Below are 27,509 nucleotides of genomic sequence, written 5' to 3'. Positions count from 1 at the left end.
AATACATGTGCTCTTCATATGCAGTGTCCATTGTGGTATAACATGTTTTAATGTAGCGGTACAACATGGGTGAGGTATTATAAACAGTCATGGCTGCACACATAAGTAATATTTTTCTCTACTGTTAACATCTAAACATGATTTTAGATATGTTTAATACAAAAAAGACTATAAGTGCTTTTATTCATTAAGGATGGTCGATTTCCATGAATCTGACAAGGGATCAGTTTGTTCACAAGCAGACCCAATTATATTCTGGCTACTATCAGCTTGTTGTGTCCTATCTACAACTAAGTTATTGGCAGTGTAACATTTGGATAACATTGTCATAAAGATGCAAAAAGTAAAAATCTGCTGACGTGAAACACAATTGGCAACTACCATGGAGCAGGATGACAGAACAAACATGGCTGTTACTAAAAATTTCCAGCACCAGCCATCCGAATCACTGGCAGCATCATCTGGACTTGGTTCTTGTAGATTCCTAAAGAAGAAGAAAGTAAAGGGCTTGGTTGATTGCTAATAAAAAGAGTAATCTGACATTAAATTAACATGATGCTTTGATGAACTCACCACCATCAAATGACCGTTCTTTGCCCTGTAGACCATGGACTCCTGGCCACTCTTAAAGTCCACAAACCCCTCTCTGCCGGGCTGGATGTCAAATCGCACACTGCAATTTCGCACTGAATTAGACCCATTCATTGTTTCAACCATTTATATTTCTAGTTTTCAGATCACTTCATTAAGTCCACATTGTGTACCTGCCCTGGACCACTTTGATGCAGTTTTGCTTGTTGGCAATAAGTGTCAGCTTCGTCAGGGCCTCAAACAGGTAGTCACACTGCAGAACCAGATCCCCCTAAAAGAACAAAACCTTGAATGTTTCCAGTCCGCCTTTGCAGACTCGAGTAATTGTCTACAGAACCACAATACACACATGTATGCCAGGCCTCAAATTTAAAAAAGTGGAAATAAATAAAAAAACAAACGTAGTCCTTTAAAAAAAACTACACATTTTTAATAAAAACATGTATTTATTTATAAATGTATTAATGGATTAATTTATTTATTTATTCATTTGTTTGTTTGTTTTTTTGTTTATTTATGTGGCGTCATTTATATTACATTTATTTATATATTTTTTGCCTCATTTTTTCTTTTCCAGATGTATGTCATGGCCTTATCTATCTATCTATCTATCTATCTATCTATCTATCTATCTATCTATCTATCTATCTATCTATCTATCTATCTATCTATCTATCTATCTATCTATCTATCTATCTATCTAATGTTTAAACTTAAATGACATTCCATAGTTTTGGCATTTAAAAAGAAAATTAAAACATAATTTTAGATTCCTACAGACCCCAGTCTGTTGAGAGGTTTTACCTTTTGCTTGATGTCATCACACGTAACATGAAGGATCAGGAAGTTGTCACTCAGGTTGCTGACTGACACACCTATAGAGAAAAATAAACATGTATGAAACAGCAAGTTTTAAGCGTGTATTTAGCTCTCCATGTAGACAACGATGCTTATTTTTTCTCACTCGTTACCTTTCAGAGAGATGTAATCTATCCCCTGCTTGATCTTGGCCTCCTCCACCAGGTAGGCAGCTTCCTGGGTGAAGATGAGCTGCCGGAGACGAGGCCTGAACCCGTTCCTGTCGTACTTCACCACTGGCACGCTGTACTGTGGGAGACACACACACACACACACACACACACACACACAGGGTCAGAGTGGACAAAAAGAGGACAAAGACGCAAAGTAAAGTCCAGTGTTAGTTTACCTTGATGTGCTCATGTCGAATCATCTGAAGCACTTTGAAGCTTATGTCTTCAGCCGCTTAAATAAAACAAGAAAATCAATGAGAGAGGGTTTCACAGAGAAATCTAATAAATTATATGATACTGTCTCAGTTTCATAATAACTTTCTTAGCATTGTAAATATCCCATTCACAGACTCACAAAATATCTCAGCACGTATACTCAGGTTTTGTAATTTAATTTGTCAATGAATATGTTATTGCTATTTTTTTCCTAATCTGGAAAGACTTGTATACTGCATGCAAACATCTAACCTAATGTACTGCACTCCATGTATCTGCAGTCTCCACAGGCAATGTTAACTTTTTTGTTTAATCGTGTCATTATCTCTGTTTACACCCGACCACATTAGGCCTATTTAAGGCCCTCTGTCTTTTTTCGATATTATTTATGTCATATACCACTTATATATTTAAATATATCTATCATTAATGTTCATACTACTACATGCACCAAACTATTTAACCTATTTAAAAAGCTAAAATAATTTTTCTCCTATATGCAATATCTGTAAAATGCAAAGTACTCTCAGGAAAACAAACAAACACAAAAATATGATCTTTTTTTTTTTATATCTGTTATTTTGTCTTCTATATCTACATATCTGTCCCTTGAGCTGCAGAGACAACAAAATTTTTCCACTGCGGGATAAATAAAGTCATATCTTATCTTATCTGATCTTATGTTGTATGTGTGCTGTACTTAAATGTAATAATTCTAAATTCTATATTTCTGTAAGTACACTCAATTAAGAGAAAATAACTCTGCAGTCTTACCTATCCTGGTTTCCATGAACGGCCTGCACACACTGAAGGGGTAGTTTTCTTTTTTTCCCTTGAACATGGAGCTCGTCTGTTCTTTTAAGAGAAGCTGGAACCAAGGAAACAGAAAGAAAGCAGCAAGTAAGGTAAGTTGTTGTAAATTTGTTATTTTGTATGGAGTTGTGCGTACATGTATTGCACTTTCTCCACAGGGGGTGGACTGTACCTGCGCTTTCCTCTGTGGAGTGATTCCTCGGACGTACCTCCGTACCATGAGGCGAATGTAGACCCTCTTCAATACTTGGGAAACCTAGACAAAAACACAGTTTGATGCTTTTACAGTTTTCAGCCATTACCAAAATGCTAGTGTCCTCATGCATGCAGCGCTATATACAACAATCGGTGTTAAAATGAAAATGTATAACCCACCTCCTGCATTATAGGTGGAGGGGTGAGCCAAGAGTCTTTTTCCAAGATTGTTTTGGGAAGGTTGTCCCTCAGCCGAGTGATGTAATTCTGTCTCACGTACGCCAGGTACTCACTGTTGTCAACGTTGGCCGGCTGGTTTCTAGTCATGAAACCTTTAATGAACCTAGAACAAATAGACAATAAAATCAACCTAAAAACAATAGACAGGTAAACCATAGAACAAATATTTTATTCGACCTCTCATTAAAACCTCCAATTAGAGTTCCATGACTCTTCCATGACTTCCATAACCTCGGTTAAGTCATGGTCACCTAACATCATCATGTCAGCTAAATGACATGTAATGTTAAAAAAATGTCAGCTAAATGACATGTAATGTTCATTGTATGATCTTACTTCTTGATGACCTTGACAGCCCAAGCCCTCTTTTCCCGCTCCTTTCTGGCCAGCAGACCTCTCCAGCAGGTCTCAATTTTAGTGGCTGTTAAGATAAAAAAGGAAATAAAAAGTAATATCTTCAAATGTGAGCCATTCACCAACATTCAGTTGAGGAAAAGCTTTTACTTAGTAATTATAAACACATCTGAAGGCATTTTAGTGCTCACCGGCCTCTCTTTGTTTCAGGTAGTCTCCTTTCACTCTGTAGCCTTTGTACTTGGCCTGAATCCTTGTTGCTGAAACAATGACAGTTAAAGTTTCAATCTCAGGATCATTATGACATTGCAGTAGTCAATTGTAACTAAGTACATTTACTCAATACTGTACTTAAGTACAATTGTAAGTAACTTTATATATTATTTTTATAAATGTCTATTAAGTAGTTAAAATTAGCCCTATCTTGAGAAAATTAAAATGCTGCTTACATAAATGCATCAATAATAATAATAATACAATAATATATTTGAAATACACTTAACAATCTACTTTGTACTTTAACTTTTGATACTTTAAGTATATTTTGATACTGATACTTATGTACTTTTACTTAAGTAAGTTTTTTATGCAGGGCTTTTACTTGTAGCGGAGTAATTCCGCAGTGTGGTTTTAATGCTTTTACTTAGGTAATTGACTTGAATACTTCTTCCACCACTGTGACATTGTATGAAGCATTAGAAGTACATTTTCAGGACATCTCACCTAGCTTGTGCTTGCAAACCTGAAAGGCGTCTTCTGTTGCAAAAAGAGTTCTAGGGTGCCGGATGAAAATCTTTGTCCTTGAGGGAAAGAGACAAAGAAAGTAGTACCTGTATCTTATAGTACTCCTACCAATACTCCCACCTACTTCTCCAATGTCAACCACCATCTACTGCAACACTGACTATGGAAATTTCCTGATATAATACCACTTCAGAAAAATTGGAACTATCCCTTTAATATCTGCCTACCTGCCCATCTTGTACTCATCAGATTTGTAGCCCAGGTGTTTGATCAGGCACAGCACCCCCTCTGCTGCTGTACCTTTCCAGTTGGGCCAGGTGTCTGGACACAGAGGTTTATACCTGAGCACAGAAGAAGACTGCAGAGTCACACTCAGCTTTATAGTTTATCAGCAGCATAAATAAATACATGCCAAATGTGGAATGCAAGAAAAAGATTAACTTTATGTGCATTGTGGATGCTTAGTTACCTCTGGAGGAAGATCTCGTATTTGCGTCGGTAAGCAAACCCAGCTCGCCTGACCCTCAGGTGCTCCATCAGCCCCAGGTACTTAACCTGATGTCTCACCAACACGTCATCGAAGCGTCCTGCGGGGGGCACCAAAGGTCATCTTGAGAGTTCAGGGAGTCAAAACTGTAACTTCATGTGCTGGCTGACTGTAGGCTGAATATACAGTAACAAGTTTCAGCTTGGCTAGGCTCTGAGGTGAAGGGTTTTTCAGGACTCACCCGGCTGCTTTGCTTCATTGGGTTTAATGCAGCGGACGTACCAGGGCTCTTTGGACATTAAGATCTCAGTCAAGCCCACCAGGCTGCTCTTAAACTGAGTCACCACCTGAGAAGCCAAAGGAAAATGTCAGGCATGTAAGTGTCAATGGTTTGTTCATAGTAATAGTTGTGTAAATTGTTAAATTATCGTCTGAATTGTTTCTTACAGTTTCAGGTCTCTTCTTGCTGTCTGGTTCAGTCGAAGGAAAACAGTGTTTGATAATTGCATTCTTGGACTGTCGCATGACCTTAAGGAGAAGAGAAAAAACTGTAAAAGCACTCAACATGTTAGACATAGAGGAGGCTTTATACCTTTAATAAAGACTTATAGGTGCATCTCAATAAATAAGAATATCATAGAAAGTTTATTAATGTCAATAATTCAATTCAAAAAGTGAACACATTATATAGATTCATTACACACAGAACGAAAAATTTCATGTCTTAATTTATTTCACTTCTAATTATGATCATGGCTTACATTTAATGAAGACCTAAAATTCAGTGTCTCAAAAGAAATGTAATATTACAAAAGACCAATTTTAAAAAGTATGTTTTTAATATGGCAATGTTGGCCTCTGAAAAGTATGTCCATTTCTATGCACTCAATACTTGGTTGGGGCTATTTGACTTGAACTACTGGAAATGGACATTTCCATGATATTCTAATGTATTGAGATGCACCTGTATATGTCTTTAATTTTTATAAATATTTCTTTCTTCTATTTTTTGGCGTCTTTTGGTAGTGAAGTGAAGTCAGGAATATTAGAAGATTCAGAGCACTTTGTGTAATACAATGAATCACATTAATTTGCACATCACCTGGTTTGATACTAAAGAAGCGAAATTACCTCTTTTCCATTTCGATACAAGAGATCATTGTTTTTGTCCAAGAATCCTGAAAGTTTAAAGAACAAAGAGAGCAGTAGTCTAGGTTTTGTTTGTTTTTTTGTTTTTTTGCATCAGCACATCCCTCTTCTAACAAATTAAAAGCTGAATTCACAAGCAATAAAAAGTAGTAAAACAAAACAAACAAAAAACATGCATATTTACCATAGACTGTAAATAAATAATTGTTTACCAATGATTTGTATTCTATGTATGTACATTTGGGGAGCTTTTAGTTTGTCATTTTTCTTTCCGTTGCGTGACCTTTGACCCAAAAAACCATGTACAATGGTGCTAATCTTACATTATGTTAATCGCAGGTGCTGTCTGATGCTTTTGTGTAGTTAAACTTGTCCTTGAAAGGTTTTTTTTAATCAAATACAGCAATTTGTTATAACGCGCTAGCTTAAAAATACAAAGCAGTTTGCTGTCCTTCATCACGTATGAGGACATTGTTTACAATTGTTGTTTGTACGTTGTTACTTAAATACAAAAGTATTAGCATCATAATAAAGTAATTCTACAAAAAAATAATTATACAGAATGGCCCCTTTCAGAATAATATATATATATTATATTATATTTTAGTATAATTAATCATATTTATAATATAATTCTATAATATAGAGAATTTGTTTGTTGATAAAATGTTGTATTATTAATCTGAATCTGCAAAGAAACCACTAACTGAAGGTATCAAATATAGAGCATATTAGAGCAAAAAAGTAAAATTTTTCCTCTGAACTGTAATGAAGTAGTAAAGTCTAAATTAACAGAAATAAAAATACGTTTAAAAAAAAAATACAGTTATTCAATATAAAATATAAGAAACTGCTACTGGTGGTATAAATATTGTTAAATTAGTTATTACTGACAACACTGATGGCCAGTTGGCCAGCTATTTTATTTTATTGTATTTTATGCAGAGGTGAGAGGAGTTGTGTGCTGATGTTACACAACATTTAGCAAGAGGACATAGGCTCTATTAATGGTATAGAGAAAGACATTGTTTACTCTACAGAGGTATTTAATCTCTTACCAACAACACAGTATGTAACCTCCCCAGCGTAGTGCAGGAGGCGGAAGTCTCCTCTTTCCAGTGTTTTCCTCGTCTTTTGGTCCGCAAGTTTATGTCTGCGGGAAGGAAAAAGTGAGTGTCGGGGATCATGATGTTTATGGTGAAACAACGCACTGGTTTGACCATGTGTAGGCAACGTGGTACACTTTCTTGAAAGCAAAAGTGTTGAGCTCACGTGACAAAATGAGGGTGACCGCTGATCTTTTCCTCCATCTTCTCCAGGAAGGTGAGATCTGTGGCCTCTCCGGGTCGTAAACATTCCTCGTCCTGTATGAGAGGACCAGCATCAATAATCCAGCCTGTTTTAGTTTTGTGAGTGTTTTATTTGTCTCTCAGTAGGACCATAACTCAATCATGTCTCTACCAATAAAGAGATGATTCCTCTGTGTTTCTCCTCCACAAGATCGCAGATTATCTTGTTGTTGAAAAATGGCACTGGTTCCCACTGTGCACAGACAAAACGAGAAGAATTAGTGGTTGAGAAGCTGTTTTTAATGTGTGTCAGTTTATTTCTGCACATCAGTAAGGATTAAAAGGGTTATTACTTCAATCCCCTCCATCTCATACTCCTCCTGCTCTGATTTGAGGGTCAGCTGGATGAAAAGCTGCTGCAGCTTCTCGTTGCAGTAGTTGATGCAAAACTGCTCGAAACTAAAATAATTCATTGGCACTGTTAGTATTGGATCCTTCATGTCACACAGAATCAGCTTGCCTGTACATGGTCTCACCTGTTCACATTGAAAACCTCGAAACCATAGATGTCCAAAAGACCAATGACTGTTTTCCTGGAGGAGTCCTGTGGATGATTTACACAGATATGATTTATTGAAAATCTGCTGTGGATGCTATTGTAAAGCCAGCCCTCTTTGGAGAAACCCAGCCTCATATGTTGGTGTTACATGAAACCAATACAATTACATTGTGAGAAAAAAAAATCAGCCCTAAAAAGCATTTGCCAGATGTGCTGTTTAAGGATTTGGTGCTTGCAGACTCACAACTAATCAGATGGTTTCCTCAGGCTGGCTAGAAATCTCGTTACCCCAGTTTTCTCCCTATTCCTGTGATCTTTATGAGACAGGTCTGGCTTGGAATGATTAGAAAGAAAGGAGATTGCTTTTTTACTCACCTTGTTAACTAAAGATTCATTGATCTTGTTGACCAGCCAGTTGAAAGTGCGGCCATAGATGGCTTTGGCGAGGGCATCCCTGGCATATACTGCATGGTCCACAGAGAAGGGACTGAACACCTTTAACATCACAATAATATAGATGATTAAAAAGTGCCACTACAAAGAAACAAATTTTATACTTTAAATTAAATAAAATAAATCAAGTTACCTCCTCTGTTTTGGCTTCAATCTTCCTGTGGGTTAAGCCCTGTTGTAGCACCTGAATAGGAATCCCCAGCAACTGCAAAAAAAACAAAAAATACACTTAGCAACAAATGTCTTCTTGCTCACTATCAGAAAGCTGCATGTTTTAAACTATCTGCAGTCTGTTTTGGGTTCACCTTTGACACCCAGTGCATCTCCTGGTTGTTGTTGAGAGAGGCGTATCCTCGAACATCTGCATCAAACTTGATATTCCCCAGATGGAGCACACTAGCAATTATTCCAAACAGGTGCTGCATTTACACCCAGAGAGAATAAATTCATGAAACACCATCAAATTTCATCATGCATAGTTTTAAATAAAGTTTTGTATAGTTTTGTTGTGTAAAGATCACTATATTTCCTCACCTCAATGTCACTCTCACTGAACTCTATAACAGACAGAGCTTTCCGCACCATCTTCCAGTCACTTTTATCATTGATAGAGCTAACTTTGGCACAACCACCCTAGAGGAGACAAAGAAATGGTCAAGAGGTTTTTTGTTGCACCATAAAAACGTTGTGTTTTTTTTCCACTGACCTGCACCAGGTAACTGTAGTGCTGGCAGTTTCTCTCCAGGCCGAGCCAGCGGAGCAGATCTTCCTCTCCTCCCTCCACCAGCTGATAGAAGATATGGAAGTTTCTCTCTCCATGATTCTGGTGAACCACACGGGACTTCTCCAGCAGGTAACTCAGGATGTGACCACCAACTGCTCCCCCCTGAAAGAGAGAGACAGACAGACAGAGAGACATGGACAGAAAGAGGTAATCCTTAAACCCTTGTCAGTGGATTGTGATTTGCTCTTTAATGAAGAAGAAGATATTTCAATTCCACCTGGTGGTCGAACTGGATGTCCATGTATTTCCCGAAGCGGCTTGAGTTGTCATTCTTCAGGGTTTTGGCATTTCCGAAAGCCTGGATGATATAAAAAAAATAATAATAATAATAATGCCACTAGAAATGTAAGGCATAAGAAAAGTATGGCATGTCTAATTACCTCTCAGTATCAGCTTTTAACCTATGTTACTGTTGACATACTGTCATGGAAAAAAATATTAGACCACCCATTTTCTTCAATTTCGTGTTCCTTTTAATGCCTGGTACAGCTAAAGGTACATTTGTTTGGACAAATATAATGATAACAACAAAAATACTTCATAAGAATTTAATTTTAAAGCAGATATCTAGCCATTTTCCATGGTTTGGCGTGATAATTATTTTGGTTATTATCAAAAAAAACATGGAAAATGGCTAGATATCATCTCTTAAATTAAACTCGTATCAGCTATTTTTGTTGTTATCATTATATTTGTCCAAACAAATGTACCTTTAGTTGTACCAGGTATTAAAATTAACAAGAAATTGAAGAAAACAAAGGTGGTCTAATATTTTTTTCCATGACTGTATATTTGTGTTAGTTACTTTCTGATGTCTTAAAGTATCTTAGAGTGAAAAGGAATGATTGAAACTGGGATACAGTTATCGGCAAAATCTGTCCATATAAAGACAGATATATATAAAAGTACTCAAAACTGCCTTTGTGGTATTTCCCACTACAGTACGTTCCTCCACGACCACATTTTGCCGTGATGACAAACACAGAAACAGACTTATAAGGTGAAAACAATTCTAAATACACACTACCATGTCTGGTAATTATGTATTCTCTAAAACAGAATTGAAAAAAGTAGAAGTATTGACTCAAATATCCATGATCACTGACCTCGAGCACGGGGTTGGAGAGAAGCAGCCTGTCCCGGACGTTGTTTAGGAGTTTGGTACTTGGACAGCTGACAGCGTAGAACTGAAGGATTTTCTTGGAGGCCTCGGTTTTGCCAGCCCCGCTCTCCCCTGAGATCAGGATGAAGTGGTTGTTAACCTCAGACTGCATGGTGCGGAAGACGTTGTCTGCCAGCGCATAACTGCAAGTAATAGGTCAAAGTCAGCCCCCTTTCAAAATACAGACTTGTCATGGAGTTTTTTACATCAAGTCTCTACTTTTTGTCCTGAACACAATGCAGCTTTCAACACACATGTCCCGACAGAATTGTTCGAACAATTCTAAAAATGATGTCCCCTTGCCTTCAGATTCTGATTAACCCATTGTACACCAATGCACATTATCAATAACTACAGAATGTCTTACATATGAGGTGGTAGCTCAAAGAAGTTCACACCCATGTAGGTATCCATCTGCTTCTTGCTGTAGATATCTAAGTCTTTATATGGGTTGACTGACACCAAGAGAGTTCCAATGTAGGTCTGCAGAGAAAGACAAGGAAAGGAAGTTATGTTCTGCAGCTCTTGCACATTTGATTGTTTTTAATGTTCCATGTATCACTCTGCTGATAAGTAATTTCGTTCCTCTTATCAAAAGCAATAAGTTTGGTTAATCACTTGTCATGACCTCACGGACGGCGTCGACCTTTAGATTGCTCACTCCGCAAACCAAAAGAACAGGAGCTGCTGTTTCAGCAGCACAAGGTGCCGGATTCAGCAGAAGGCAAAGCTGCATTAGGACAATGTTGGGTTCAAGGTCGTGGGCGGGAAGTTTAATTAGAGAAAGAGCTGAGATATCCAACAGTACACCACACAGGAAGACTCACGTAAATGAGATTCTCATGGGAGCGTTTCCTCAGGTTGTCCAGGAAGGCACTCTCACTCGTGTAGGCGTCCAGGAGAACAAAATCCTGGATCCCCACGCGATCCCGGGCTGTCAGGGAGGCCTCCATGTTCCTCAGGATCTGGTTACAGCGCTCCTCCAGGCTCTGTGCCCAAACAGGAACACATCAGTGACATAACAAGGCAACAAGTCAAAACTATAAAATGCAGTTAATGAGACCTTGATGATACAATTTATTGCTTTCTTTAACAAAACATACAGATATGATGTTATTTTCGTCTCATTCATTTTGTCAAGACCCGGCCTATACTGCCTGTCCCATCCTTTTCCTTTGTGTCCTGTTTTCCTCAAAAATTATCTGCTTTGGTTGAGGTTGTCACCACTCAAGAACACATACACACACACGGTCATAATCATGGACAATCTAGTATATATATTTCCCTGTGGGTAACTCATTTCCTCTCCGTTTGTCCCTATATCTTTGACTTCCACTCAGAGCCGCTAGTGGCCTTGGCTACATCCTCATAGTCATGACAACTCTAAATTCAGCCGCCACTATCTAATCTGCTCCTGTGCTCTCTAAAGAGCCATCAGTCTTGTTCATGACAAGGACAGAAGGGACACGAAACACTCAACCTACTCTTCATATATTCCACAGTTTAAAACAATAACTGACACAAATAAAAACTTAATCAAGTGGAATCTAGGAGTAAATACCTTCATTATATTATGTATGAACACAGGATATGATCTGCAACAACAACTGAAGTGCCAGGTAAAATAATCAGCAATAGCAATGCACTTTAATTACAGTGCTATGAAAGAGCCACCCAGTATTATGCTTCAGTAGTTTGGCTCTCATCACTGCCAAGTTGATCTGTCACCAAGTCGGAGTAACTGACACTCACAGATCATTCTCCGGTAAAACAAGCTGCTGCTCTGCTGACCCAGCAGAAATTTACTGCTAAATGTCACAATAAATCGTTTCATGAAAAAAAACACAAATGTTCAAAAGCATTATGCAGGAAAAATCGTAAAAAGTTACCTACCCTGAAGGTCCCTGATGTGTGTTTTTGCCTCTGTACCTTTTCTGAACTGAACATCTGGTTTTATTGAAGGGAAGGGACAGTAGTATGGCAGGAAACACTGATAGATGACTTCCTTCAATAGGAAACCATCAATTTTATAGTGAGTGTGCAACAAAGGAAGCAAATCTCATTTGAAATATGCATTTGTGTATATGGTCATAGGATGATGGAGGTTGGGAAAGGTGAAGGCTCTTTGTATTCCTCACCAAATTAGTTCATGGGAATATTACCTTATTTGCTTAAAAATGTATTATTGATGCACTTTGCGATTATGAATGTTGCAACTCTGTAATTGTATGAACTTTAAATATTGATTGTACACAATTTGTTTTAATGTAGGTCTTTTGTTTTTTAACTGATTGAAACTACAAAGTAAGATAATGCTGTAAATACAGTACATATTAATGCAAAGTCAGTTTTTCCCTCAGTGGCCCAAACAAACTACATTGTGCCTGTTTGACAGAGGAGGCTTAAGGTAGTAACCTAAAACAAATAATAGTAGTGGCATTAAAACTTTTTACATTTCCTCTCTGTAAATAATACCTGAAAACAGCCCAAGAAAGGGTTACATTAAGGACAACTGGACTTGAAGACGTTTCAACTCTCCTCCAAGGGACTTTTTCAGTTCTAACTAGAGTGTCAGGTATTTCCCTGCCAGTGAACCAAGCCCAGTTGCCCTTGATTCAAATCTTTCGATACCGTTGACCTGAATTAATGAAAATCATGCACAGACACAAAGAAAAGCCCTCTGGCACGTCAACTGTTGTTTGATTAATTGGGTTTTGTTGTCAAGGCTCTACATGTCACCAATCAAATGCAAAAGTCAACAGAAATAGGTAAAGCAGCAAACGGTTAGGCCTGTCTCTGATACTCTGCCCTGTTGTTGGCACTCTGTGGGTGTCTGAGTGAGCAGGCTGTTGGCCAAGCACTGAGCGCAGGGCAGAGATTTTCTGCCATTCAGAGGAAACGTGACCTCTGCTCAACACATGGTAAAACAACACTCTGATGTAAGAGGATGGACAGTTTTGCTAAGAAAGAAGAAACAAGATAATGTTGGGTTTTTCCTGGCAACACTGCCATGCTGTAAACTGGACATTTAACATAGATATGAACAGAAATGAACAGAACACAGTCACCTGGGTAGGGTACCAACTACCATAAACATCAAATTTTGATGCCAGGCTACAGCGGAAGAGGAAAGTCTATCTGACCCGGAGACCATCACCTGAGAGGGCACTCCATTGTCCCTGTCTATCCAGTATGGTGCAGGATCCTGTTACGCAGCCACAAAGTGGCAGTTAGGCTCCTGAAAGAGATAGCACTCCTCGTGGGCCATTGACTGACACCACACATCACCTAGGGCAACACACATTTAGGGGGCTCCAGGTGTCTAGAGAAACCTGACCGTCACAGGCCTCCATCACACCAGTCAAATACAGTACCTCCTATGTTGCTATTGTTTCACACAAGCATACAGTAACATGCTGTGAACTGATTACCCTGTCCGAGGACATTTTTGCATTGCTGAATCAACTTAACTTCTATAACTTCTGCACATAGTTAGCTTTTATTTAAAGCACCATTGATTTCTTTTTTGGCCACTTGGGGTCAATAAAACAAGCTGAATACACAACATTGACCTCTTATCACTTTATGTAATGGTTGGGAACAGGTTAGCAACAGTTGCCAGAAACACAATACAACACAATAGCATTCATTTGAAGTTGTGTTTCCGGCCACCTGAGGTCCAGTATTCCTCCCCTTTGAGTCTATTTTTGGTCTTCACCAACTGCTGAAAGAAATATCTGTCTCTTTAACTGCTTAATGCTCCGCTATCTTCACAAGGAATTCTTTAACCCTCAAGCAAGTAATGTACAATTAGCAACTTTATAATACTTCTTGTTGGTGTTTTAGATCCAGACGACATTTGGCTAATCTCAATAAATGGATATGTGCACAGGAAAGTTGTGGACCGAAACAATGGCCTGAAAGAGGCTAAAATGCACTGAAGAGTTGAACTGCAGAGATTATATTTAATATTATAGATAGTCATTTGATTCATTCAGGATATAAACATTTTGATTAGTGCAGCTATTACTTAAAATAATTTCACTCACTTAAAATAATCCACAAATAGTGGCTTTAGGTACAATAACACAACTGAAAGCTATGTTCATTTAATTACCTGCGTTGCTTCCAAAGCCATGTGCGTCATGGTTGAATCTGTCTTGTGTGATGGACCTGAGAAATTTACTTTGTATTTCAATCCTCCAGGTATACAACTCAGACAGAAAAGCCTTTGATGGCTGCTTTTAGTAGCCGATGAGTTGTCCCATAGTGGAGCCTCTTAAAGTCAGCACAGTTAATTCACCAAGAATCTCCTCTGCTGCTCAGGTTTGCATCGGTCCCTGATTCAAATACTGGCTCGGAGCAGGCCCGGTACCACGGCCTGGGACAGAGAGGCTGAAAAGGAGGAGGAGGAGGAGGAGTGTGGTCCTGCTGCTTCCTGCTGGGTCTGTGTCCCTGCATTGTAGGTAATGAGGCGGTAATGAGCTACCTGGCTCTGGAAGCACTGGGCTGGTTAAACATTCATGGAGCCCAGGCAGCAAACATTCATTCAGCGCTTCACCTGAGTGTTGGACAGCTACACTATGTGTTTAAGGAAGTGTGTGTGTGTGTGTGTGTGTGTGTGTGTGTGTGTGTGTGTGTTATATGTAATACAAGGATGAAGTAACTCTATCCTCGCAGAGACCCGTCCTCGCCCTCCTCCCCACAAAATTACAGCACAGGTATTCGATTACTGATCTTTGATTAGGTAGATGCATTTCAAACTAATTACCAACTGCTCAACAGACAACGATCAGACCAGTGTGGAATTTAACTAGGGCTGAACTGTTGGAAAAATTGGTCAATTGTGATTATTTTGATTGATGGGTTGCTGATAAAAGTCACAATATTGGTGGGAATGATCATTTTTGCAGAGAAGGTTTTAAATCAAACCTCATATATACAAAGAAAAATATGTATATAAATAATGCACAGCATAACATGGTGGATTTGATTTTATGTATTGCATATACACTAGTGCTCAAAAGTTTGGGGTCACCCACAAAATGTCTGTGTTTTCCATGGAAAAAAATTGTTTTATTAATTAAATGACTCACAAAATGAATCGACATTGACAAGGGTAGAAGTAATCATTTCAACTTGTACAAATCTCCAACTTTACCTCTAGATACTCGACTAGCCTGAGGAAGGATCATTTTATTGCTTCTCAAATCAGTACAAAACAGTTTTCAGCTGTGCTAACATAATGCTCAGGTGTTTTAATGATCAATCAGCCTTTCAACACTATAAACATGGATTAACACAATGTGCCACTAAAACAACACATTGTTGCTGACAATAAATAATAGATATTTCATAAGAAAATTAGCCGTTTCCAGCTTTAGTATTCATTGACCACATTGACAATGTCTAGACTTTATGTCTGGTATTTTAATTTTTTTTTAAGTGCTTTTCTTTAAAAATAAGGACATTTCTGAGTGACCCCAAACTTCCGAGCGGCAGTGTATATATAACTGCCACAAAGTTTTATTGTGGGATTTGACACCATTGACAGGCGACCAAATGAAACAAGCCGTTAAATTACACATTATAAAGCAGAAAATTGACATATTTTACCTTTTAAAAGGGGCACCAAGAAATATAGGGAGAGACAATAGATGAAGCCGGAACTGAGCTTCCTACATTTCAAACAAATTAAACAATTTTTAAAATTTGACTGCAACAATGCAGCCTGGTGCTTTTACCTAACCTTTGTCTTGTGGTTCAGTTGTGACAGGCCAGCGGGCAGCGTAACGCTGCCCTCTCATTCCGTCTCTTTAAAATTTAACATTGTGCTTCCTGTAAGCATCAACAAAGGCATCTTACGTTACTGCCGGAAGATCGGCCAAAACAGGAGGTGACATAAGAGAGCATGCTGGAAAAATCTTCATTAGCATATTGTAATCCATTATCCAAATACTAGGGGGTTCCTATGATCAATGTTTAAAGAAGACCAGTGTTCTCCTAATGAGCACCCAATAAAACACACATCATGCTCTCCAGCAACCACATCTTAGTGCTTTACAGTGCACTCATTGAAAATGCAATATTATATGATGCAAACATGCATATCTTAAAAATCCACATTTTTCACACATGACGAATATTTCTCTTTTTTTTTTTTTACATTAGAAAACTACGACTTGGAAGCTATATGTTTTACAGGATGGAAACTAAACAAGCAAGCACTAAACAGCTGTGATAAAAGGGAATGCATTATTATTATTGTTAGGAGTTTTGTGATATTGATTTTCAAATTGATATCTGAGCTATAGTGCGATACAAAACCTGTTTTTAAATACATTTCTGTTGTAAACATAAACACTTTTTTCACTGAACAAATCAGCCAAAGGTCTGGTATGCATCAATTTGTAATGGGCCATTATTCCATAAAACTGTGCCTAAATAAAGTGCAATATAATATGATTCTAAACAATACACATATAATAAACCACATATTTTTAAAGTGTATAGAAAGTTAAGATTACTTTGCGCATTAGCAGTCAATTTCCTGTACTTTTAGTATTCAGTACTATGGACACAATTCAGTCAATCCAAAACTATTGAGGTTAGATTGCAAGCTCTGATAACACACACACACACACACACACACACACACACTTACTAAAGCATCACTTTTGCATTATTTCCATGCAGAGCCTCACTCCTGCATTGAGGGTTTAAAGTGATAGTGTACCCAAGGAATTTAAAAACGTGATATTTTGATCTACAAACTATCCACTGTATTGTATTACCCCTACACACAGAAGAATACACTTAAAAACCTCGACCTCTGATAAGAGAGGTAATAAGAGGTAAATAATCCAACCTATTGCAGTCTTGTTTCTAAAGAGTGAAGGACAAGTGGATCACAATGTGTCCTCGATCCACCACTTGTCCAGATAAATATTCACAGGCCCATTAGCCCCAAACAACTAAACTTTCAACTAATCCTTTATTCATGTGAGCAAACAGATTGCTGTCGACAGTGCAGGACTCTGAAGGCCAAATGAGCTGTGAGGCTGTTGGTCTCAGAAGTGGAGCATCCAGTGAACAAAAAATAAGAAGTACAGCATTGCAAAGGCAGCTGGTACAGTGATTTGTGCATACAAATCCATTATAATAGATTGAATATCTGTTGGCATGATTGGTCATCAAATGTCAAATGAAAAAAACATTAGACTGCAATAATTTGGCTTTAAAATGATTTTAGAAAGTCAAATCTTACCTTTGAATCCATGTCTGTGTGTAAATCAGAGAAGCTCTGAGAGGTTCTGTGTTGTTCTCTGTGAGAAGCAGCTGATGGGACCAGAGGATGTGGGGACGGAGGGATGTATTATATATTCTACCTGTATTTATGACCGTCCCATAATGCAGCAGCATCAGCATGTCCTCACTGTGTCCTACTTTTCTACAGCTTTTATTTTCAGGTTGGCCTTATTCACTGGCAGGGGTGCAGAGGACCAAAAGACTCCAACAGTCACAGGCAGGATGTCCCCCTGTGGAATGTAAATACTCAATATCAACTAGGAAATGTAACAGATTAGTTTTTTAAAATGTGGTAAAAGCCTACCAGCTCCTCACACTGCTGGGAATGAGTTTTTTTAAATAGACCATGTCCATACAACATCCTGCTGTAGCAAGTAATTTACTCAAGTATTTACTTTTTTTTTACTTTATGCTTCTCCACTTAATTTAAGAAGGAAACTTTATATTCACCATAAGTACATTTTCAAATATAATATTTAAGGATGAACCAATCCATACAGCCTATAGGTGGATATAAAAAATACAAGAGAAAAACTCACAACCATGAATACAAATATACTGATGTTACAACTGTACTGAAGTAGGTTGTCAAATGCATTTTGTTGACTTTAAGTTGTAATTGAGTATTTTCATATCAAGATAAGACATTCCTTAATTGAGTAAAACAGGTTAAGTCAATGAAAATATAATAGAATAATAAAAATGAAATATAATAAAGATAAAAATGTATTTATTTTTATCTTTATTATATTTAATTTTCATTCATTCATTTTTATATTTCATTTAGTATATAAATATATATTTTTTAAAACGACTAAGCCAAGCTAAAAAAAAATAGTATTGTTAATATTGTTGTATTGGTACTTTTACCAAGGTAAAGGATCTCAGTACTTCACAGGAAACCCAGATGGCTGTCACCATTTGCCTAAGCATAGCGTCATGTTTTATATTTTTATGTATATTAATTTCTCTGCCCACTGTGTTCAGTTCACTTTAATTTGCAGCAACAAGAAACTTCTTTGAGTCCCTGTAGGTAACCCAGAGCCCAGTGTCAGAGCAGCAGACCTGTAGTGCGACTGGTGAATCACCAAAGGCATACATGTACACAAACAAACTAACCAATCAAAGCCTGAGGGTAGACCAGCAGCTCCTATGGTTTGCAAAGTAAAATTCCTGTTTTTTGTCAATAGAGTCTGGTGGCTTGGAAGAGAATATAGATAATGGCTTCAGTTCACCTGCGTGTTCAAGTTAAATAGCCCCAACCAAGTATTTAGTGCATATAGATGGACATTCTTTTCAGAGGCCAACATTTCCATATTAAACATACTTTTTTAAATTGGTCTTTTGTAATATACTTTTTTTTGAGACACTGAATTTTACGTCTTCATTTAATGCAAGCCATAATCATTATAATTAGAAAAAATTAAATAAATTAAGATATTAAATGTTTCATTCTGCCTCTAGTGGACTTATATAATGTGTTATTTCCACTTTTTGAATTGAATTACTGACGTAAATAAACTTTCCTAAGATTTATTGAGATGCACCTGTAGAAAAGGCTTAGGGCAGTGTCATTAGCACTGTGTTTGTTGTGTGTAAATAATGACAAACATACACACAATGAACTCAAGAATCTCTTCTGGCTATTTGAACATCACCAGAAGAACAAGAGCACAACCTGCTGTCTGCTGCAGGCTATAACAATCAGTGAGGGCTGTAGTTTAATCTGTATGTCCTGTCACACTCCCCTTGGTAAATAATATTTAAAAATGTTTCACTCTACGTCCATCAGCATTTTAGCTATTTTTCTTATTCCTACTCCTATAATCTTCCTGTGGTCAAAGGAATATTGTAAGGGCTCTGAAACATTCACACCCTCTGTCTGTTTGCTATAAATTAATTCAGCTTAAGCTTGTACTTATTGTAAGTCCCACTGGATAAGAACATAAGCTAAGAGCCTTTATTAAGGGGACAAGGGGAGATTAATACAGTTTGATACAGTATTTCTACTGGTTAGATTTGTCTTTAAAATTTACTGACAACAATATTAATTTTAAGAAAAAGTAATATCTAAAAAAATGTTGTTGTATCATGTTTTGATATTTACTTACCCCCTAAAACTACTCAAAAAGGTTAACCTTTGTTAGCAAGTGGCACTGATGTATTGGGCGCTGCGAAAATGATATAGTTCCAAACAATGTTTTAAAAAGTGGGGTCAATTTTTAAAGTTACTTTTGTACAAAATTTTCAGGAATATTTATGAACATTGTCATATTTACTTTTGGGGGAAAATACAGTCAATATAATGCCAATATCAAAACTTAACATTAATTTTAAATGTTGAATCTAAATCTGAATGTTTTATCTAATTGTTAAATGTAAATAATACATCTAAATCTACATGTGAAATAAAAAGAGTAAATGAAATCTAAGTGTTAAGTGCTAAATCTAAATGTTAAATCTAAATCTAAATTTTCAATGTAAATTCTAAATCTAAATGTGTCTGGTGAAACTAAATATTTAGCTAATATGCTAATTCAAACTGTCAGTCAGCAGAAGTACAAAAATAAAAGTTTCATGAGGAGAACCATTGCTGGCAAACCTCCTGATGTGTTTAGTTTTTTATGCATTGAGTATTATGATTTTTTACTTTTTATTATTTATTACCTCATTTTTAATATCAATTTATTTTTATATGGTTTATCTCACAAGGCACTTATCTTAATCTACCATATCTTACTTTGACTCCACCCAACACAGAATGAAAAACCAGTGATACTGATTTTTCACTATTTTCAATCCTATAATTCCTATTATTTAAATAAATCTAGAGATAATCTTTCAATAACTATGGCTGACCTAATTTGCCAAACTCAGAAACTAACCTACAAACTCATCTCCTTTCTCTCCTGCACAGTAGCACCAGGTTGTGTTTCTGGAGTAACCCCTCCCATTGCTCCTCCCATGGCATTGTCCTGTGTTTGGGTGTTTCACTGAAACCTGAGGTGACTGCACCAGCAGGTTTGATCAGAACACCAGGGCATGGCGGTTTGAAAGCCACAGCTCTCTCACACCAACACTGACATGGACAACTGGAGCAGAGGACCCAAGATTGCTTACAAGCGGTGGAACAATCCTGAACTGAGGTACCTGCTGTTTTTAGTTTTGTATTTCCTCATGTTGCTTTGTATGCTAATGGACAGTGCACTCTGACACTTGCCCTGCTGTGTTTACATATCAGTTTGTTTGCCACAAGGCTGTGTATGTCCAGCATTACAGTAGGCAAATACTATTTATCAGAAAAGGTGATATGTTGTACCTAAAACCCAACTTTTTACACCTATAATACCTGAATTTCTCCTTCTGGTGTGGTGACACTCAGGGATGAGGCTAATTTACAGGGTCGCAGCGACGAGGACCAGGGCACAGACTATGACATCTGCACAATCGCCTCAGCAAGAGCCGACTTGGCAAGAAGAACATCTGCATCCGGATCTGAATTTGATAAAACTGAGGGTTTGTACAACACTGTTAGTTGTATGCATGTTTCGATCTTTACACATCAAAGATACACATAATTTAGGTAGCTTTTCATTATGAATGTATCTAACTTCTGCAAACTGAAAAACAATTGTTTCTTATGGGGAAATTGTGGGACACAATTTGCATATAAACTGAGGAAGAGTTGCACATTGCAGCAGTGTAGATCGTTTGATCTACAATCACTGGTGTGAGGAAGTATTTAGATAATTTACTGAAGTGAAAGTAGTATTGCCACAATGTTCTGTACAGGATATTTTACTATATGTACAAAATATTGGTAACTAAATGTTCTTTAAGAATCCAAAGCAAAAAATATTACTTGATTAGATTACTTTAATATTTTTAAAATACTTTAATACCTTTTTTGGTAGTTTAATTTATAACACTATTCAATTAATCTAATGTTTTTGTTAAATTTGAACATGAAAAGTAACTAATAACTGTATATAGCTGTAAAAAACAAAACAAATGGGTAAATGTAATAGTAGCATTAAACAGAGAAAGTTGAAGAAATAATTGTACATTAGATGACTAATATTTGCCACAGGAAATGTGGCAAGGTTATGTTGCTATTAAGGCTGGGTGATGAACTCCAATACTTCAAAAAACGCCTTGTCATTCAGTACCATATTTCAATACCTAAGGTGTACATTTCATCAGCATCAGTGAGCCAATAAGGATGCAGCACGATTGTGCCAAGATCTGAAAAAGAAATGTTACATAAAGAGATGGACTACAGTGTTTGCTGCAAAGGTGTAAATGAGCTTCAACAAGTATGCACTGTGTTGTGCTTGTTGGGATTTCTTTGCAGTGGAGACTGAACTTGCATTGACTGTCTTGTCTCTTTTACAGTAACCTTTACAGTCGATGATGCACTGGACGCCATCGGCTTTGGAAAGTTCCAGTGGAAAATGTCTGCGCTCACAGGACTGTCATGGGTAAGAATCCTAAAACACGCAGAAAAGTCTCCACTCTGACTTCCAGATACTGTACGTCTCTTATGTCACACTTTGCCTCCTTGTGAGCAGATAGCAGACGCCATGGAGATGATGATCCTCAGTATATTGAGCCCCCAGCTGCACTGTGAGTGGAGGCTGCCCGGCTATCAGGTGGCTCTCATAACATCGGTAAAGTCCCTTTAGATATTCTCAGAAATGTGTTTTTCTAGAGCTTGTTCATTTGGAAAGGTGCGGAAATATTTCCTCGAATCAACTTTTGTTTCTACCTTTAGGTGGTGTTTATCGGAATGGGGTTCGGTTCACCTGCATGGGGGAATTTTTCCGACACATACGGCAGAAAAGCAGTAAGTCTCATCTGGGTTTTCATCCAAGATTTAATGTTTTTATTAACATGATTTGGTTTAACTCCTGTGTTTTCTGTATATGTCTCTGTGGTGAACAGGGTCTGACTATTTGTATGTGCTGGGCTCTGTTTTACGGCCTGCTGAGTGCCTTTGCTCCACTGTACGGCTGGCTCTTGGTCTTGCGGGGGCTAGTAGGCGTTGGCATTGGAGGAGCTCCTCAGTCGTAAGTTTGTTTGCTTGTGACGTGATGCACCTGACTGACCAGCACATTTAATAGCTGTGAAATGATTTGCAACAAACCTTTTTCGGTGTCTTTTTAGGGTGACGCTGTACTCAGAATTCCTCCCAGTGAAGACAAGAGGCACCTGCGTCATGCTGATTGCGGTACTGCAGTTGTTTTGCTATTACAGGTGCATCTTAATGAATCAGAATATTATGGAAAAGTCCATTTCCAGTAGTTCAAGTCAAATAGCCCTAACCAAGTATTGAGTGCATACAGATGGACATACTTTTCAGAGGCCAACATTTCTATATTAAACATACTTTTTAAAATTGGTCTTTTGTAATATAAATTTTTTTGAGACACTGAATTTTAGGTCTTCATTAAATGTAAGCCATAATCATTATAATTAGAATAAATTAAATAAATAAAGATGTGAAATGTTTCATTCTGTGTGTTATTTCCACTTTTTGAATTGAATTACTGACATAAATAAACTTTTCTATGATATTCTAATTCATTGAGATGCACCTGTAATGCATGCCTTTTGCTATATTTCAGTGCTGAATCTCTGATCTGATTAAGTACACTGCTCATTGATTGATGATTTTGTGTGCATCAGGGATTCTGGGCCATTGGATCCGTGTTCGAAGTCCTCCTGGCATTGGTGGTAATGCCCACTCTGGGCTGGAGGTGGCTGCTCGGCTTTTCAACTATACCAATGGCAATCTTTGTTTGCTTCTGCTTCGTAAGTACGTTGGTGATTGTTAAAATAAAACCAGCTGAGAGTCAAGCTTTAAACTGAACTTTCTGTGTCACACAGTGGCTGCCTGAAAGTGTTCGCTATCATGTGCTGACGGGACAAATGGAGAAGGCCATGGCAACTTTAAGACGCATCGCTAAAGAGAATGGCAAAGCCATGCCTGAAGGAAGAATCACCACCTATAGACAGGTGAGGTGAAAGGAAAACTTGGGTATTTTTCAACTTGAGCCCTACTTCCCCAGGGTTTTCTGTTTTAGTGACCTGTCTGTTATGGTGTCTAACCAAGCATCTAAACAAGAAATCTTGCTCTGAAATCTTGTGTGGCCTCTTACATGTTATCAAAATCAGATAAATATTCAGCAATGACATTGAAAATCTTAAAGATAACATGAAGCTCTCACTCAATACTGGACTAATTTCAGAAATCATTGTTCCAATTAGTCACTTAGACACAAAACAGGAAAGTAGGGTCCAGGTTGAAGAGTTTTCCATCAAAGATATGTAGGTTCATTAAAATACAATGTTTCATTGTTGATTTCATTAAATACAGCTTTTATTTTTGTCATTTTCAACAGAATAACCGTGGACGGATCAAAGATCTCTTCACTCCTCAGTATAGGCGGACTACTCTTCTTCTGTGGTTTATATGGTTAGCTTGACAAACATATTTTCTATTCTTATCAACTTCCCTTAATCGCAGCAATTATCAACACTGATCTGGGCGTCACCATGTTGACAGTAATGAATGAAGAGGTGGAATGTGGCTGAAGGAAGTTGCTTTAACAAGACGCCTGTGACTGCACCCAAAGTGGCCACACCCTTTATTGCATTATATAATTTAAACAGTTGAATTATATAAAAACTCACCCCCATGTAGAGTCATGAATGGGGACATTTTTATACCAGGATTTAAACATGTTTATATCTGCTGCAAAGTTGGGTGTTTTAACATAGGGCTCTATGGGGATTGACTCAGTTTTGGAGGAACTGAAGTTTTTGGCACTTCCTTGTTTTTCGGCCTTGGAGGTTGCCTCTGGTGGCCAATTAAAGGTGTGTGTAAATACACAATGCACAGAGAGCAACAGGGGACAGCAGCTGATTTTTGCCCCATGTGTCCATGAGTGGATTAATCCAGTCATGTGTTAACCCACTCAGCTTTATCTGTAATTACTTGTACACAACTTAGAACGCTGCATTGTTATTTTATCCAAAGGTTTGCAAATGCCTTCTCCTATTACGGCATAATTCTGTTGACAACTGAGCTGTTCCAAGCTGGACATTCATGTGCGGGTAAGTAACAGCTCCATGTGGATCAGCCTTTAACATTTGTCATATTGCATCTTAGTTAGGAAAAAAACATCAAAACTAAACTGTCCTTCCTTATAGTGACGCAAGGGGCCAAGACTGAACCCAGCTGTAGTCTGGAATGCAAATATTTGACATCAGGTGACTACAAAGACCTTTTATGGACGACCTTGGCTGAATTCCCAGGTAAAATGCTCCCTATTAGCATTTCCTCAGAGCTGTTGAAGGTAATTGAAACTGTAATGTGAAGACCGGTATGATGCCGTTGCCAAGAACAGCGTTAAGCCCATGTCCCATGAGTGTTCCTGCATATTTCTTCAGAGACAACATGGATACAATTTCTGATGGCTTAAAGAACTTATTAATAACTGATAACTTCTGTAAAAGCATTTCTGTAATTATAGGATTGCTCAGGTTCAGTTCAGGTCAAACAAAAAAAATTAAAAACTTGAAGAAAAAAAACTGGTAAAAAGTCTTTTAGGTTTGTTAATAGTTCACCCCTGATTTGTTTAGGCTGTTCAATTATTATTCATTTGTGTCTTGAAAACTGTCACGTTTAAAGGATGTGTTTGCGGTTTGTTTCAGGTGTTTTACTCATCATTGTGGCAATTGAGCGCATTGGCAGAAAGAAGAGCCTGGCTCTGTGTTTCTTCATGTTTTCTTTGTTCATTCTGACATTATATGCTTGTATGAATAGGTGAGTTTGTTTGTGTTATTTGTTTTGTCATATTGGAATAACATCAATATATTAAATCATCATGGCCGACCTCAACCCCCTGTGTCTGTCTTTCCGTCCATGCAGGGTAGCTGTTACAATCTGCATCTTCATTGGCAGAGCCTTTATCTCCGGAGGATTCCAAGTTGCTTTTGTTTACACACCAGAGGTCGGTATCTACAAACCACTTTAAAATGTGTTTTTTGATCATTTTAACAAAACGCTCTCTCTCCTCTCATTAGGTGTACCCCACAGAAACCAGAGCCTTAGCAATGGGGACTTCAAGTGCCGCAGCCAGGTTGGGTGCCTTGATCACCCCCTTTATCGCACAGGTAGGCAGAAAGGACCATCTGTGTTGGTACTTTCCAAAGAAACTCATTCAAAGTCTCCTGCAGACTCCTTCAGGTTGTATGTGTGTATGGTTGTAGGCCCTTTTATTGAGAAAGAATGATAGAGTGTAGTGGTGGAGAAGTGGTGTGTGTCGCCTTACACATAATGAAATAACATTTTGTCTTGGGTTAGGGTTAAATAGCAAATAACTGTGTATAAGTCAGTGCTGCTATTGAGGCAAAAAGTAACTAAGTATCCTGTAACTGTAAGCAATACTTAACTTCCGATTTATTATATTTATTTATATGTAAAAACCAGGTGTCTTTTGATAATTAATTCTTCAATTTGTCAGGCTCTATTTTATATTGTCTGTGATTGGGGGGTTGTTATCTGCACAATAAAATGACGGCTCTACATTAGAGCTGCAATGATTTGAGAAGTGAATCGTCATAAAACTAATCTGCTATTATGATCAAATCCATAGATTCTCTTCAAATGTTGTTCAAATTAAGTTTTTAACTTGATAGTAAAATTTGTATTTTTTAGTTTTGGGCTGTGTACTGGCAAGAATCTGACAATATACAAAGTGCATCATGATTCAGTATATCACAATCTTTCTTAGAATCTGACAATATTGCTCTTTTTTTTTATCTAATTTTAGAAGATCTGTGATAGTAAAAAGTTGACTTTTCAGTGCATTCAGAACAGTGGGATCTGCATTTGCATTTATCACAGTCCGTGTAACATCATGGCACTATTTTTTGTACAATCTGTTTACCATGTAAACAATTATTTTTAAAAATTGAGGGTTGTTTTTTAAAAATTAATACAACATCACAAAACTGTATTGATATTTTCGTTCACCAAAGATGTAAAAAGACGATTAAAAAGAAAAATCTAAGAAAAATTTGACAATTAAACTGTATCCCTTGATTAAAAATCATAGCAAATTTAATAAAAAGTAACTAAGAATCCTGTAACTGTAATATGGGTACTTGATGTGAATTGTAAGCAAAACTAAACTTACACAGAAAGGTAACAAAATTACAGTAATCAGTTACTTTATAATTAGTTACCCACAACACTGAAGTTAAAAAAAGTTGCCACAGCAGTTGAAGATCAAGTCGTGTTGGTATTAAAGAATAATGTGACGGTATTAAAAAAAGTATTGAAAGGTATTAAATACAGTATTTCTGTATGTTCCCTGTTTATGTTTTGGCTCTAGGTGTTGCTCAGGAAGTCAGTGTATGGGACCCTGTCGTTGTACTGTGGATTTAGTCTTCTGGGTGGTGTTGCATCCTTGTTCCTGCCCATTGAGACGTTGGGCAGGGGTCTGCAGGAGTCCAGTCTTGATCAGGAGGCCGGAGAGACGACCACCACCACCACAGCCAGCCAGCCAAATGGTACATCAAAGTCCTCAGACCAGACGCAGATCAACCATGGAGAATAAAAAAAAATGGACAAGATGTTTTGTCGACTGGCAGGGTGCTGCAGATTCCTCTGTTGCCTGTTTAACTGTGGATTGAATCCTGTGAGCGATGAGGGGTGAAGAACAACAGGGGACAGTCTCATTACAGGCGGGTGATAATTGAGGGTAGGCCTACTTCCCATGTCTAATGAGAGCGGAAGCACACTTGCGCTCGGACTGGTTTGTTTACCCTCTCTTCCATCGAGGCCATGAGAAGCAAAAGAGGCACATTATGGACAGTGATGATTCACGATACAGCCGCTGCTTAGAGCTGCACATTTTTTAAAGCCTCGGCCTCAACAGACAGACATTTGTTTTGTACATTTTGGATTAAAAATGATTTATTGTATTTATTTATATGTAAAACCAGATGCCTTTTGATAATTAAAGTTCTTCAATATGCTTCAGGCTCTATTTTATATTGTCCATGATTGGGGGGTTGTTATCTGCACAATAAAATTACAGCTCTACATTAGAGCATCATGGC

At 37.6% G+C, this 27,509-nt stretch overlaps 2 protein-coding genes across 3 annotated transcripts; one reads left to right on the top strand and one right to left on the bottom strand.

Annotated features, from left to right (window-relative positions):
- Positions 1-106: 106 nt before the first annotated feature.
- myo1hb (myosin IHb) lies at positions 107-14,363 on the bottom strand. Its single transcript, XM_059358411.1, has 32 exons — positions 14,185-14,363; positions 10,895-11,056; positions 10,435-10,550; positions 10,012-10,210; positions 9,123-9,203; positions 8,828-9,007; positions 8,656-8,754; positions 8,427-8,540; positions 8,255-8,326; positions 8,044-8,163; positions 7,646-7,713; positions 7,463-7,568; positions 7,282-7,362; positions 7,093-7,184; positions 6,879-6,973; positions 5,803-5,849; positions 5,119-5,199; positions 4,913-5,018; positions 4,654-4,771; positions 4,412-4,525; positions 4,164-4,240; positions 3,632-3,700; positions 3,423-3,507; positions 3,027-3,189; positions 2,824-2,907; positions 2,613-2,706; positions 1,799-1,854; positions 1,563-1,698; positions 1,396-1,466; positions 765-862; positions 574-673; positions 107-484 (listed from the first exon to the last, which is right to left on the bottom strand). The coding sequence occupies exons 1-32, from the start codon at positions 14,212-14,214 to the stop codon at positions 458-460; spliced, it is 3,141 nt and encodes a 1,046-aa protein (XP_059214394.1). The 5' UTR covers positions 14,215-14,363; the 3' UTR covers positions 107-457.
- On the top strand, positions 8,898-27,412 carry svopb (SV2 related protein b). Of its 2 annotated transcripts, XM_059358413.1 has the most exons (17): positions 8,898-9,052; positions 20,293-20,521; positions 20,758-20,891; positions 21,771-21,856; positions 21,947-22,045; positions 22,150-22,221; positions 22,320-22,444; positions 22,542-22,605; positions 23,064-23,189; positions 23,265-23,393; positions 23,780-23,853; positions 24,418-24,494; positions 24,591-24,695; positions 25,095-25,206; positions 25,312-25,393; positions 25,467-25,556; positions 26,780-27,412. In XM_059358413.1, exons 2-17 carry the CDS (start codon positions 20,460-20,462, stop codon positions 27,002-27,004), a joined length of 1,662 nt encoding a protein of 553 aa, XP_059214396.1. In that variant the 5' UTR covers positions 8,898-9,052; positions 20,293-20,459; the 3' UTR covers positions 27,005-27,412. The 2 variants fall into 2 exon arrangements, with proteins under 2 accessions (XP_059214396.1, XP_059214395.1); XM_059358412.1 differs by lacking the exon at positions 8,898-9,052 and having other exon boundaries at positions 19,698-20,521.
- Positions 27,413-27,509: the final 97 nt, after the last annotated feature.

Source organism: Centropristis striata, chromosome 19 (assembly GCF_030273125.1).
Source record: "Centropristis striata isolate RG_2023a ecotype Rhode Island chromosome 19, C.striata_1.0, whole genome shotgun sequence".
Classification (NCBI taxonomy): domain Eukaryota; kingdom Metazoa; phylum Chordata; class Actinopteri; order Perciformes; family Serranidae; genus Centropristis; species Centropristis striata.
The sequence above is the reverse complement of the archived record's forward strand: the minus strand, read 5'-3'. Positions and strand labels throughout refer to the sequence as shown.